The sequence below is a fragment of the Chenopodium quinoa genome, unplaced genomic scaffold (assembly GCF_001683475.1).
Source record: "Chenopodium quinoa cultivar QQ74 unplaced genomic scaffold, ASM168347v1, whole genome shotgun sequence".
Classification (NCBI taxonomy): domain Eukaryota; kingdom Viridiplantae; phylum Streptophyta; class Magnoliopsida; order Caryophyllales; family Amaranthaceae; genus Chenopodium; species Chenopodium quinoa.
This window is the reverse complement of record NW_018743878.1, coordinates 1527994-1542679: the sequence shown is the minus strand read 5'-3', so window position 1 is coordinate 1542679 and position 14686 is coordinate 1527994. Positions and strand designations below refer to the sequence as shown.

The following is a 14686-nucleotide window of genomic DNA, read 5'->3' as shown; positions in this document are numbered from 1 at the left end:
TGAATAATTAGCTTTCTTATAATTCCGAACCCTCTATCGGAATAATACACTTGTTGGAAGGACACCATTCCTTTCATGAGACAGATATACTCAACATAACCTGATCTATACCCGACACAAATGACCGCATTGCCATCGCCATCGCCCACCGATCTATGAGCACGAGCCTTAAGATAGTAATTAGGTTTGCTTTTTTTTTTTTTTTTTTTTTTTTCTTTTGGTGTATAAAGAGCCATAAAGACAGGGTAATAAGAGTCGATCATATGATCCTTTGGAACCATCAGTGAAAATGTTATAATCCATTTGCAACAACCAAAATAGACAAAATAGATTACGTGGAAAACCACAACTGGCAATGTTGAATATACAAGGTTTTATTTTTATTTTTATTATTATTTTTTGAATAATGAATAAAAAGTTTTGTTTTAAAAAAAAATTAAAAAAAATTCGATGACGTGTAGATTATTTGGTAGATCGACGCTCCTCTCTTTCCACCCCCGCTTCCCACTGGTCTCCTGTCTTCTTTTTTGGTTTTTGAGAGATCGCCGGTCTCCTTCACGAAAACCAAACCTCATCATTTTACACACCAAAAAAAAAAAAAAAAAAAAACCAAAAAAATTAATCAAACACAAATTCCATCATAAAATTCTAATTATTTATTTTACAATAATAATTAAATTGAATTTTTATAAGACCACTTCTCTAATATTATTTCTTTTTCTCTCTAATATTATTTCTTTTTCTCTCTAATATTATTATAGATTTTTTGTTCAATTCTTCGAACTTTGAAAAGCTGATATGTTGGGATTTGGGTTTGTTCAATACTATAAGTACGAATTGATATTGAGAAGAAGACGGCTTCCGAGGTACGCTTCTTCATTTTCAAGTGCCCTAATTTTGTATAAAGTAGCCCTTTTTTTTTTCAATTTGATGATTGTTGGAATAAATTTGGTTAATGGGTTGATTCATAACCAGAAATTTAATTCTGGGTTGCTTAATTTTTGAGCTGGGGCTTGACATTTTCTTTCTGGTTTCAATTTGATCAGGTTATATGTTTTGAACGATGAATCAAAGTATGTTTAGAGTGCTGCTGTTGCTTTTGTAAATACTATTAATTTTCGATTAAGAATTGGGTTATTGGTTGTTATGATTATTGTGATTAGATGGGTTTTTTAGCCTGTGAATTGTTTGTGTGAAGAGTGGTTGTTTTGTTGTATACTGTTTAAGGTTATCGGAATCAAGGCCATAGAAGGTTGGGGTTTTGAGGTTGTGTATTAAGTCAGTTTGGGTGTAGTGTGTTTGTGTGTGTGGTTTGTTGAAGATGACGGATATCCGGCCATTGCAGCAAAAGGCTGAGAGTGCAACTGATGCTCGGGCGAATTTTGAGCGTGGACTAGAGGAGCTTATGCGTGGGCATTTGGATGATTGTATGTCATACGCCACGTGTAGCTCAGCTCGAAATACTGAGGACGAGGATGAGGAGAGTGATCAGCTTGTGCGTAGAAGGCGGAGGTCTGATCTTGAAGGGGATGATCTAGCAGAGTCTTCTGCTGCTAGGAGACGGCACTCAAGAAGGTGGGCTGCGAGGCAAGCGCAAGAGATGATTACCACTATTGAGAGACGGAACCGGGAGTCGGAGTTGATGGCTCTTGCAGGCTTGCATCCTGTTTCCATGCTTGATTATTCTTTTTTGAGGGAATCTCAGTCTCCAAATTCACGCAGGTCGGGAACAGTGGAAAGGCCAAGTACTCGGGCTTCTGCTATCTTGCAAATGTGGCGAGAATTGGAGGATGATCATGAGTTGAATCGTGCTAGAGAGAGGGTTAGGGAGAGACTGAGGCATCAAAGGAGCATGGACAGCAATACTGATGTCTCAACCATAACAATGTCGGAAAGTAGAGCAGATGAGAATCAGGGTAGTGTGGAGGATGCAAGTGAGAGTGAGCAAGATTTTGGGGCTTGGTCTCATGATCAGATGGAGATCCGCAACGAACAGGGGAATACTAATCATTCTAGCAGAGAGCAATCTCCTGATCTTGGTGAAGTGGAGAGGGAGAGGGTGAGACAGATTGTTCGTGGATGGATGGAGAGTGGGATAAGTGAACGCTCTTCTGATGCCGCAGGGAGGATTAATAACCCTAGAGGAGAATGGCTTGGTGAGACTGAACGTGAACGGGTGAGGCTTGTGAGAGAGTGGGTGCATGCATCAAGTCAGCAAAGAACACGGGGAGGACGTACGGAAGATCAACTTGTTGGATTAGGAGCTGAAGTGAATCAGGTTCATGGTGGCCTTGTTCGCCAGGAAGAAGGTCAGACAGAGCACATTCGGAGAGATTTGTTGAGATTACGTGGAAGGCAAGCTTTAATAGACCTGCTTATGAGAATAGAACGTGAAAGACAGAGGGAGCTTCAGGGTTTATTAGATCAACGAGCTGTTACAGATTTTGCTCATCGTAATCGCATTCAGGTCAGTCAGTTACCGAGCTGTTCTGCTTTCTGCAATGTATATGAAATGAAATCCTAATTGTTTATAAGTAGAGTGCTGTGCCCACGTTGATAATATGTGATGAGGATACAGGGTCAAAACATGTGCCCACGTTGATAATATGTGATGAGGATACAAGGTCAAAACACTAATTATCAGATCAACTAAATTGAACTAATATTAGTCAAGATCATGCTGTTACGCATAATGATTTTTCATTTCGTGCTGGACATGGCAGCTTCTATAAACCATGAAGTGATTTAAAAAAATGTAGTGCAGTGAGTTATGGAGAGTTGGAGACTGATGCTTGTAGATTTTACAGATATTGTGTTGGATGTAAAATTCTCAGATATTCTAAAATTCAAATAGAATAGTGACTAAGTACTAATTTTTCCTCAGTTGTAGGAGAGGAAGGCTGTTGACAAGGAGAACCGAGATTTAGATGTATTTATCTTCATCTTACTTGGAGTGCTGAAGAGAGAGTTAGAATAGAGATTTGGTTGCTGTAATATATTGAGTTTAGACTTAATTTGAGTTGGAATGTTTTTATGTTCTGCAGGCCTAGCTCTACTAAAGAACTATGACTTGGTCTCTGTATCTGGATATCTGAGATTTTTCATAGAATAGGCTGTGCAAAACTTTTTCTTAGATATGTACTACTTGTGAATAATCAAACAATAGCTAAAAGGATTAGTAATTATATGAAGAACTATGGTGAATAGTAGTAGTGTGTCAACTACAATTGGGAAATTGCAATGTTTTGTTCCATGCAAAAGGCTCTTAAGTTAAGAAAGTCATAAAGATTGGGGATTATAATAAAGGCAAGGGTGTCTCACTAATGAGCATATTTTCAATTTTTGTTGATAAAGTAACAACCTCAACATCGAGGCTGTTGGGTACTTGTGTATAACTTGCTTTATAGTGAAGAATATTCCGAGGTTGAAGATGTTTCCGAGTACTTGCAAATGAAGTATGTAAAAATGTTAAAAATTCAATATCGACATCAATAAGCATGCTTCTATACAAATTTTGATAGTATTATTTGATATAAACAAGACTTGATGTTATTTATTTTAGCTTTTCACAATCTTCAACAAAGGTTTCTATCTTAAATTCAAAAGCTTCACTTGGTGAATGTTAGATTTAGTTTCACTCACTTAACCAATGTACCTAAGCTTGAATTAAGTTTTAACTCAACAATCTCTCATTTGGTTTCACTTGCCAATATCAATATAATTTCATGGTTTGGGTCACACATAAACCCACGGAACGACTTTTACGATGAATAGTCACAACTCCTAAGGCTTTTCTCTATTCTATAAGGGAACTCCCAATTAGTTTAGGTGTCCACCTAAAATGTCAGAATTGCTCTTATAGAATATGGATTTAATCTTACAAATTTAAACAAGTTTAATCAACATTATTGCCATTTTATAACTTATTTTTATTGATGTGAACTTATTTTTACCGAACTTAACATCTTTTTTTTGCTGAAGTTAATTCGTTTTTGCCAAATTCTGTTATTTTTACTGAAGTAAATATTATATGAATAAAGTGAAGACAATAAAGCCTTAGTATGTTTAAAACTTAGATTTACAAACTTTGTTTTTCAAACAATCAACAACACGCATTGCATGCATTTAGGGCTAGTTTATAGATTTATAAGTCTCTTAATGAAAGTAGGAAGGCAACACTAATTCTTGAAATAAATCAGTTAAATAGCTAAAACATTTCGTAACTTAATATTAATGATTCTTTGAAATGTGTATGCACAAATTATGTTGGAAACTAGGATCCTTTCTTGGAAAAACTAACAATTAAACTAACAATTAAACATTCTTAAACAATATAAAAAAAATCTTAGTTTGGAATTAAGTAACCATTGTTTATGCTCAAAGGCCCCTAAAATAAATTGAATTATGACAAGTATTGAAATTTACATTTATTTGGTTACATGTATCTACTCTAGGAAGGAAAATAAAAAAAATATTGATGCATATCATGATGTATTGATGTTGATAAATCTACCAAAAGTTACTGTACATTGCATAGATGCTATGAATGATATGAATTTTGACCCTAAAATAAAAGTAACTGATAACAATAATCTTAATCACTCTTGAAAATAAGATTAATGGTTTATGTGCCGGGTAATTCCACAAAGGAATAAACTCAAATTTTGTAATCTCCTCGAAAATTAATTATAATACATTACAATGTTCTTCTTATACATAAACCCTAATAGTATTAAAACCCTAACATGACTTCTAATATATCCTTTAGCTCATAAAATACATTAATGATCCTTCTTTATAGTAATGCTAATGTTATTTTAACCCACAAGATAAACCAATGCCAATATTTAAAAAGATCAACTTGATTAATTATTTCAAACTTCTTCACATCCACATTAGCATGATCCTTAGTTTATACTTCCTCCATTCTTTTTTAAATCGCGACGTTAGAGTTTTCACACCAATGAAAAACTATGAGAATTTAACAAGATCCTACATGACTATGTTTTTCCTAACGTATAGTTCATAAAAGGCGGTTAAAGGAGCTTGTGTGAATAGTGCAAAATCTCAAACATTGCGATTAAAAAGAATGAAGGACGTATATTGTTGTGTGTTCGGGCACCGTATGGTACATACCTCTTGTCCAGCAACTATGTTGCTGTAGATTTGTTTTTATTTCAAGGAGCACTCTTTCAAATCTGAATATTATGATTAGGTATAGACTACCTACCCCTTATGCAAACTTTTTCTTCTCTAACACTGATAGGAATGTTACTCAAAGATGTCTAAGGTTACCACCTTGGACAATGCATGTTTGGATATGTTTGATTGAACTTAATTTTAACTTTTTTCAGAAAAAAATTACTACCTCCGTACCTTATTGATCTTATTACTTAATGATACACCATGTATCAGCTCTTATCTGGAAGATGATGCTACCACATCAACAAGTGTATAAAAATATATATTAGCATAATATAGCATGGTTCCTTGTATGGGATGTATTATTAGCATTGTTGAATCCGGAGAGTTAAACTAATTATAAGATCTGCCTCATGGCTTATGTTTATATGTTGATTCCTCAAACGCCTGTGTGAGTCTCCTGGCATGTTGACGTAGCCATACCAGTCCACGTGTTAGTAAACACTGTAAAAGTTTGTCTGTTTTCACCTACACTTCTTAGGAGGCCAATTTCATTAGATATTATAATTCGAAGTTTGTGGCACCATAAATGAGCCCTTCTATTTTTATTTATTTATTTATTTTTTGTATTAGAGGGGTTCTATTTGTTATGATAGTAGGCCCTCCCTTATTTGTCTTTCACTTTACCGAGTTGCATAATTTCGACATTTGTGCAGTATCGTAGATTCCCCACTGCTGCCCGTCGTGGGGGTCCAGGGACTCTAGGCTGTGTCTTAACTCAGTGTAACTGATTACTCTAAAAGACCTGCTAAGCATCAATGGTAGAAGTTTTGTAATGAAATTTAAATAAATGGCAAGCTGCTGAGGAGCCAAAATATTTCTTGTCTTGTTTATCGTGCTCATAAAGTCACAATGATTTCCAGTTGATTCATCCCTGAATAATTGTTCTGGGGCGGGGGTATGTTAATTAATTGAATGAAAATGAAATAGAGGTGTAACAAATAGATGGTCACTCGGTTACTATCATTTATACTTATGTGTTGGTTTTTGAACCTAAGGTTCAACAATCCTTCTCACCCTTCTTATATTATGGCCCCTTTTCATTTCATCCTAATTCTACATGTATAAAGAGATTGGAAATTCAGAATGTACTTTCAACAATCTTATATTGCTGTGATAGATGGGTAGGGAAATGACAAATCTAGGGGTTATGTAGTTATGTAAGGAGTGACATGGAAAGGGACAAGGAATTGCTCTAACTTTATATTTAGTTTACTTAGCATCCCCTTTCTCTTTTTCCATTTTAATTAATTGGTTCACCTTAAGTTCTGGAATCTTGATCTCCTCCCCGTTCGATTAGTTTTTTGCCTTAATAAAGTAGTTATGTCTTGCAAGATCGACATTTCTGTTAACATATATATAAAAAGACACACTAAGACAATGGGGATTTCCCTGTAACTTAGTTGGGCCTTTATACACCTTGTTATGCTACGTTGAAGTGTGGCACACTTTATTAATATTGAAAAAAATGCTGGGAAAAAACAGTTGTGTGCCTAGCACCACATTGAATCATCTGAAAAAATAATAAACATTTTAAAATATACAACTTTGTAAGATTTAGGGTTTGTATTTTAAATCTAGATCTGAAATGTCGCTGAAGAAGTATGATACATTAAGGCTTTCAGTGATTGAAGAGAGGTTACTCTTTGGATTGTGCTCTCTCCATCTCTGCATCCACTATAGCTGGTGATGGGGCATGATGCAAATTGTAGGGGTGGAGTAAAGTTAGAAGATGTTATGACAAAGGAAAGAGTTGCAGGGGGCACGGAAGATGCTATAACATGAAGGGAACTAAGAAATGGAGTGTGGCCAATATAAAAAATCAAGAAGGGATAAATATTATCTCCCCCCCCCCCCAAGACACACACACGCACACTCCTCTTGTTCTACCCACTTTTTGTTTTGTCAGTGGTTGTTATTACCCTTGAGTCCTTGACATGGTTCTTTTTCAAGAGGGATCTTGCAGTCAATGCCTGATGCCATCTTGTATTTATCAACGAATTTTTGAATTGTTTACTTGTATAGTAGTGACATTTAAAGGGTTATATGGAGATCCAGCCATCCAGGTATGTTGTGAAGATGTTTATCCACTGTTTGGCAGGTATATTTACGAAATTTTTGAATGATTGAGGTAGAGATACCATTCTGTGTTCCTGCCATTTGTTTTGTGCACTACATTTTTTTGAAGTTTGATAATTCTCCAAGCATGACAGCTTTTAATATTGATCGATCAAACACCGCAACTTAGTTTCTCAAGGATTTTAAAAAAAAAAAACTATTGACGTCATTTGTGATTTATTATTACAGTCATTTCTCAGAGGTAGATTTTTGAGGACTGAAAGAACTACTGAGGATGAAAGGCCGCCTTCAGTTGCTGCAAGTGAATTACTTCAGTTGAGACAGCGAAACACTGTTTCTGATTTGAGGTGTGCTAATTTTTCCATTGTTGTGCAATAATTACTTTAGACTGGCTTTTGCCATAATTATTTTTATTGTTATTTTAAATTGTGAGCTACTGGTGGTAGGGAACTGGGTTGTTGTAAATAAATTTTACTGTGTACAGGTTTTTTTTGTTTGAAGCTGTGTACTGGATTTGATGATCTCGCTTTTGTGTGTATTTAACTAATATACTTGTAACATCGCTGTAATTTTGTAATGTTTGCTCTTTTGACACTATTTACAGTTTACACACTTCTCGTTAATCACGTATTGTGATTTATGCGTTTGGGAAAAAAATATAGTTATATAGATTCTTGTTAGATCCTCTTGATATAAATTTAACATTAACTTTTTATTAATTTTATTGTTATATATAAATAATGTAAGGTTTAAATTGTGCTTAGCGTTAATGCCTCCCCATGTTGCAATATTAAAGGAATGAAGAAAAAATCACATTTTGTATGAATATTTGGACGTTATTAGACCCAAAATCATGTAAATGTATCATATGAAATTTAGGATACTATGATTAGAAATGAAAAATAGAGAGAGAATCAAAGATGAAAACCAGCATATACTTTAGTGGTTTGACTTATGCAATTGCCATTAACAAGCTTGCGACCACCATCTCTACATTGCCTTTATTTTCACAAATAGCAGGGGAGAGCATTCTATACGAGTGAGTTGTTTCCTTTGTGTATAAATTTACTAATTATGAAATTGTTTATACCTCATCAAACTTATTGATTTCATTGTATCTCACATTTTTGAGGTATAAGTTTGTGATTTGATTATTCTTGCATGTGTTGAATCTAAATAAGTTTGATCGCCATTGGATTCGAGGAATGTCTGAAGACTAACAGCCGTCAATACATATCTTCTTTCTTAGACCTAAAATTAATCTCTTCGCCAAAAGAAATAAGGGGTTCCACATGATGTCTGTTATACACATGGGTATACCATGCACGTGGTACAGCTTTCCAAATGAGAAAATGAGAAAAACAATAGCTTTGGGGAGTAAGGAAATCCTAGTTGTATAATGGAATCTATTGGGATTACATCAGCCATATTTTAGCATGCATGCTCTTCATGCTTATCATTAATTTTGAACTGTTGTCTTTTAATGAGGGATTGATTTTTATCCAGGCCCTTGTTTTATATAATGCAAGCCCCACCAGCTTTTGATTGTGTTGTTTACATCTATTAAATCTGGTGTAATCATAAGTATATAGCTGCAGTAGTAGATATACCTTTATTACTTATAGTTTCTCCTTTTCTTTTCCCCAGTATGATTGTTTTTTAAATCTATTTGGTTCAAGACTCCCAATGGATGTCCTGTGTATATCTATTTGAATGATGAATCTGTCTAGCTAGTCATGCAGTTTGGATTTTAAAATTGTTAATTCAGTTCAAAAGTTGGGTCAATGACGGTGCCTGTTACTTGGATCTTAAATTTAATTTTATATTTGTGCTCGGAATTTAATGAATGAGTCTTACACTATGCCATTTTCAGAGAAGGTTTTCGCTCTAGAGAGTCCAGCCTAGAAACTATTGTACATGGTCAAACAATGAGCAACTCTGGGGCCTCATTTGGCGATCCAGGAAGTGATTTTCCAATTGATCAGGAACGACTTGACTTTCCAATTGAGGTTCATGGTTTGAATTCGCACCAACTGCAATCTAGGGTCCATGGTGATGGAGTTAGTGAGTTCACAAATAATACCATAATTTTGCCTGATGAAGCTTCTGCTGATCTCTTGGTTGGGGAAGAAAGTGCTATTCATAGGGGGGATTGGCAGGAACAGGTCACAGGAGATGAGCAGAGGAACTTGCCGCAGCCAAATTCTGCAGTTCTTAATCAATGGAGAGATAACTCGCAGTCAAATGTGAATGGTAATTGGCAGGAAACTGCAGGAAATGCTTGGCGGCCGACTGCTGAAGGGAATGATAGTGAAGAAGAGAATAATTTAACTGGTCAACAAATTTGGCCTGACAATGGTTCTCGAGCAACATTAGGGACTTTGTCTCGAGAGTTTTCTAATCCTCCACGAATTCGACGTGGCATTTCAACTAGACAAGTCAATAGATTTCACCCTCCTGATGATAATGTTTACAGCATGGAGCTTCGTGAACTGCTTAGCAGGTATGCATTCTGGTGTATGAATTTATTATGCATACGAGTACTAGTTTTGAAACCTTTATAAGTGTCGTACACATTAACACATATTATGTAAGTATATAAATGGTTTTTTAGATGTGTAATAGCACGTGTTTTGACAATTTAATGTTGATTGCAACATTTTGATTTTTGCACTTGCACAACCTTTGATTACATTTTCTTACCAACCTAAAAAAAACAGTTGTTATTATAAACTATTTTGATTAGTTTCAATGTATGCTTTTAAAATATCAACTTCTAATAATATTTTTATTTAAAGAATTCTAATAATAATATGATCATAGTTATGCGTTAGTAAGCATGAAAGTTATCTTATTGCAATTGAAATAGAGTATATAGCATTATATTTCTTCTCTTCTCTTTTAACTGCAATGTGGGAGGGATGCACAATTTTTAATGAGAGGAGATAGATATAAAGTGATACTTCCTCTGTTCCACAAATATTGCAACAAGGATGAAATTACGCATCCAAAAGCACGTTTTATATGCTAAATATCTATAATTATATAAGAGTAAAAATTATAAAAAGTTGATATTGTGAAAGTATTTTACGAGACGAATCTAACAAGACCGCACATGACTATATTTTACTTTACGTATAAATCATAATATGTGGTCAAACAAGCGTGATGAATAGTGTAAAATTCCAATTGTTGCAAAATTAGTAGAACGGAGGAAGTATAAAGAGATAAAAAAAAAGGGACCCATTTTTGTTTCTTTACACTTTTACTTTATTCCATTTTTGCAATTAATTTTTTCACTTTTACCCCCAGTACTCAATCACAGGACCTACTTATGCCACTTGCAACCCCAAAATTTCTCTTGTTTTGCTTTTCTTAAATTTCGTGCAAATAGTTACAATCAATAATGTTGAGAAACTGAGGTAGTAATAGTATTGATCTCTTTAAAAACCTGAGGTTTGGTTCCTCTTCTTCCAGGAGGAGTGTTTCAACTCTTCTTCATAGTGGATTCCGTGAAAGTCTGGACCAATTGATACAATCTTATGTGCAAAGGCAAGGTCGTGCTCCTGTTGATTTGGATCTTCATAGAAATTTGCCCACTTCTGTTACATCACGGCGTGATCTGGAGTCTCAACCAGAGGAATCAAATGCCAGTGATACAGACAATCGAGTACCTCTTGTTCATCCATCTCCACCTGTACCGCCTCCACAGCCCCTCTGGCAACGGACTATTCATCATGCTAACTGGTCTAGGCATAGCATGCATCGTTCAGAGCTGGTAAGCCTATTTTCATTTATAGTATTCAATCTTATGTTCTAGTTAACTTCATAGTCCTGCCATGTGGTATGAACTCATTAGGTAAGAAAGGGTTAGTGATACAGATTTTATTTAGTTATTAAGTTCCAAATTTGTCCTTCAATAGTGATCAAAGTAACTAGGATAGATTTGAAAGTTTCAGATTATTTTCTACTGAAATAATTTCAAATCACCCTCAGTGAAGATATTCCTACTCTATAAACCTTGTAACACTCCTGAGTAGAGTAGGAAAACAATCAGCTTAAGTTATGTGAACCTTATATCCTGTTTAATACACATATTACTTCTAACAAATTTCGTATAAACTTTAACATCATTAAGCAATTAGTTTAGGTCACCAATTAAGATCAATAAGCTTGTGAACTACCAATTCATAGCCCTTTTAATTGTATTTGCTGTACAAGTTTTTCTCTTGCATCAAATATAACTCACAAATGAACAATGAATTCAATCGAAAATAACTTGGAACTTTAAAAATCTATGATACAAACTAAAAAGAGATAACACGAACTTGTTAAATATCCCACTTCAAGAGTGAAGCAAAACTACATTGGATCACAGGTTTCCATTAGAGTTTGATAGTGGCACTTGGAATCTCTTCATAAAGCAGGATCTAACCTTCTTGAAGTTTTACCATCAAGATTTTCATTCGTAGTATGGCCTTTTTCAAATTTGAATAGAGGTGAATGATGTTGAGAGATATGGCCTTTTAAGATGGCTAGTACTGATGACTTTAGTTATATTGCTGTCTGATGTTGGCATGCACATTTAGGCCCTGTTTGGTTTGATGTAAAACATTTTCAATGTAAAATTAGTTTTCATGGAAAACATATTTGCAAGGAAAATCACAATTGCAAATTAGTTTATATTTGTTTGTTTGCATACAAGAAAAGTTCAAGAAAAATCAAAAGTAGGAGTGGGAATGTGAGGATGGATGAGAGGTAAGTAAAAATGAGGTAAGGAGGAGGGAGGTAAATGTGGCTTCCCTTGTTTTGTAAAGGAAAATGTTTTCCATCATTAAGGATGCAGTTTTCCACTATTGGGAAAATTGTTTTCCACCTCTTCACTAACCAAACCAAAAAAAAAGGGGGAAAATTATTTTCCATGAAAACATTTTTCATCAAACCAAATGGGTCCTTACTATATGATGGGAATGATGAGTACTAGAGAAAACTTTCTTGCTTGTACTTGTAAAGGGCTCATATTCAAACAATTCATTATGATTTTATGATATTGGGTCTGGTCTTGACAATTGTTTTTATGGAGGTTTAATTTGATTATTCATTCATTGCTGCCCTTTGACAGGAGTGGGAGATGATGAATGATCTTCGAGCAGATGTTGCTAGGCTTCAGCAAGGTATGAACCACATGCAGAGGATGCTAGAAGCCTGCATGGACATGCAGGTTGAGTTGCAGCGTTCTGTTCGGCAAGAGGTTTCCGCAGCTTTAAATCGATGTACTGGTGGACAAGGTGCTTCTCATTACCCACTCTTATGTTTTCTTTCTTGTAAAAGTTTGACAAATCCCCTTCCCAAATTACCCCAAAAAACATATGAAGTGAAGGGTTAATGAATATATATAGCCTCTCTTAAGAATTTTTGATGCTGGCATGCCTGGGACTGGAACTCCTTTACACCCTCCTCCTTTCCCCTCCCTTCCAAGTGGGTTCAACATTAGTTGATTACCTTAAGGTGAATGACAAACGTCTACTGCTAACTTATTTATGGTTTAGGTGCTGAGACCTCCGAGGACGGCTCCAGTTGGGGACATGTGAGGAAGGGGACATGTTGTGTTTGTTGTGACAACCATATTGATTCTCTGTTGTACAGGTATGTTGTAATTTTACTCTATTTTGCTAAAATGAGGTGTGTGTGTGTGTGTGTGTGTGTGTGTTTATGTGTGTGTTTGTGTGTGTGTGTTTTAATGTCTTGAAATAATTTCAATTTGAAACAATCCCTTATTTTCTTTTGTTTTGAAATAATTCATCTTGAAACATTCCCTTAATTTCTTTTGGCTCGTGATTTATATCTTCTCGTCTCCTGGGAACTTTTATATTCTCTCCCCATTACATAGCTACTGGCTCTTTTCTCTCTCTTTTTATCGCACAACCCTCCTATAAATTGAAGAGTACAGTTTGAAATGAATACATGTGGTTTATTCTTTGATATATTTTCATTTTCACAGATGTGGCCACATGTGCACCTGTTTGAAGTGTGCGAATGAGTTGGTTCGTGGTGGAGGCAAGTGCCCTTTGTGCAGGGCACCCATTGTTGAGGTCATCCGAGCTTATTCGATACTGTAAATAATGAACATTTGTAAGGGAATGAAAAGGAAAACAAAGCCCAAGTGAAGAGAACGAGTGATGAATATTTTATGGATAGCCATTCTTTTGCGTCACCTTCTGGATAGTGCTCTCCAGGGCTTTTTCGTCTAGTTGCCATTGTTCCCCCCTATCATATGTGCAGCTTATTATGCGGTGTATAATTGAGTTATTATATGGCATATATCTGATTCTGCATTTCCTCAATAAAAACGTGATCAATTCTTTCTCATTATTACAGGTGTTGATTAGGGGATTTTGCTCCCACCAATCGGAATGCGCCACGTGGGCCAATCAGGTCCTGCCAAGTGTCCCACAGTTGGAACTGTCAGGGCTTGCCACGTGGCACACGCCTATTCGTCCACCCTGGACCTATTATGTCATGACACGTGGCATTCTCCATGCCTAATGGAGAAACCGGCCACCGAGGCCCAACTTCCGAGGGAAGCCCAATCAGCCCAAGGTTAACCTAAACCTAGGATTGACACGTTTCCCAAGGTTATAAATACCTCCCTTAATCTTCATTAAAGGAGAATTACGCACATTAAACACTCTCACCTAGAGAGACCCAATCACTTTAATTTCCGCATTAATTATCCCTTAATCAAGTACTAACTTGACCGTCGGAGGCGGATCTCCAATCATCCGGAGCATGCGTTTGTTTTGCAAGTACAGGCGTCCGGTTCCAGTGTTGGAATTGTAACTCTCCCGCAGGACATCAGAAAACCCCGAAACATTTTGGCGCCGTCTGTGGGGAGAGTACTTCTGAGATGACATCTACGTCTGTACCGACTCCTGAAGAGAGGCGTCCCCTGGACGACCCTCAAGTTCAGTCGGACCATGATACTGAGGAAGAATTTGAAGTTGAAGCTCACACAGCTTCAGATGGGACCCTAAGGGCCCGACGCACCCGTCATACCGAAAGGAGGGAACGGGAACATCTTCAAACTGGACTCAGTGATCCAGCCGGCGCACCGCCTGTTCAGCAGCGGCCGACTGATGGGTCTGCTCCCATTACAAGGAACGAACTCATGACTTTCATGAGGGGCTTCAAGGGAGAGATTCAAGAGTTGCTCAACAAGAAGCCTGCTCTGGCCAAGGAGCAGTCGGACTGGTAATCAGACTGATTGCATACATCCGACATCCCGTCCTTTATTAGGGTTTGGAGGAGGAGTCGTCCACCTAGTGGGACGAGCGGATTTACCCATCCCCCTGGGTGAAAAAGGGGAAGGACGACACATGGTAGTCCGGTTCCTGGTAGTAGAAGA

At 36.4% G+C, this 14686-nt stretch overlaps 1 protein-coding gene across 1 annotated transcript; it reads left to right on the top strand.

Moving 5' to 3' along the window:
• The first annotated feature begins 501 nt into the window (after window positions 1-501).
• LOC110686567 lies at window positions 502-13650 on the top strand. Its single transcript, XM_021863181.1, has 8 exons — window positions 502-866; window positions 1047-2467; window positions 7510-7628; window positions 9155-9784; window positions 10759-11059; window positions 12404-12569; window positions 12831-12927; window positions 13283-13650. The coding sequence occupies exons 2-8, from the start codon at window positions 1322-1324 to the stop codon at window positions 13398-13400; spliced, it is 2577 nt and encodes an 858-aa protein (XP_021718873.1). The 5' UTR covers window positions 502-866; window positions 1047-1321; the 3' UTR covers window positions 13401-13650.
• The last annotated feature ends 1036 nt before the right edge of the window (window positions 13651-14686 follow it).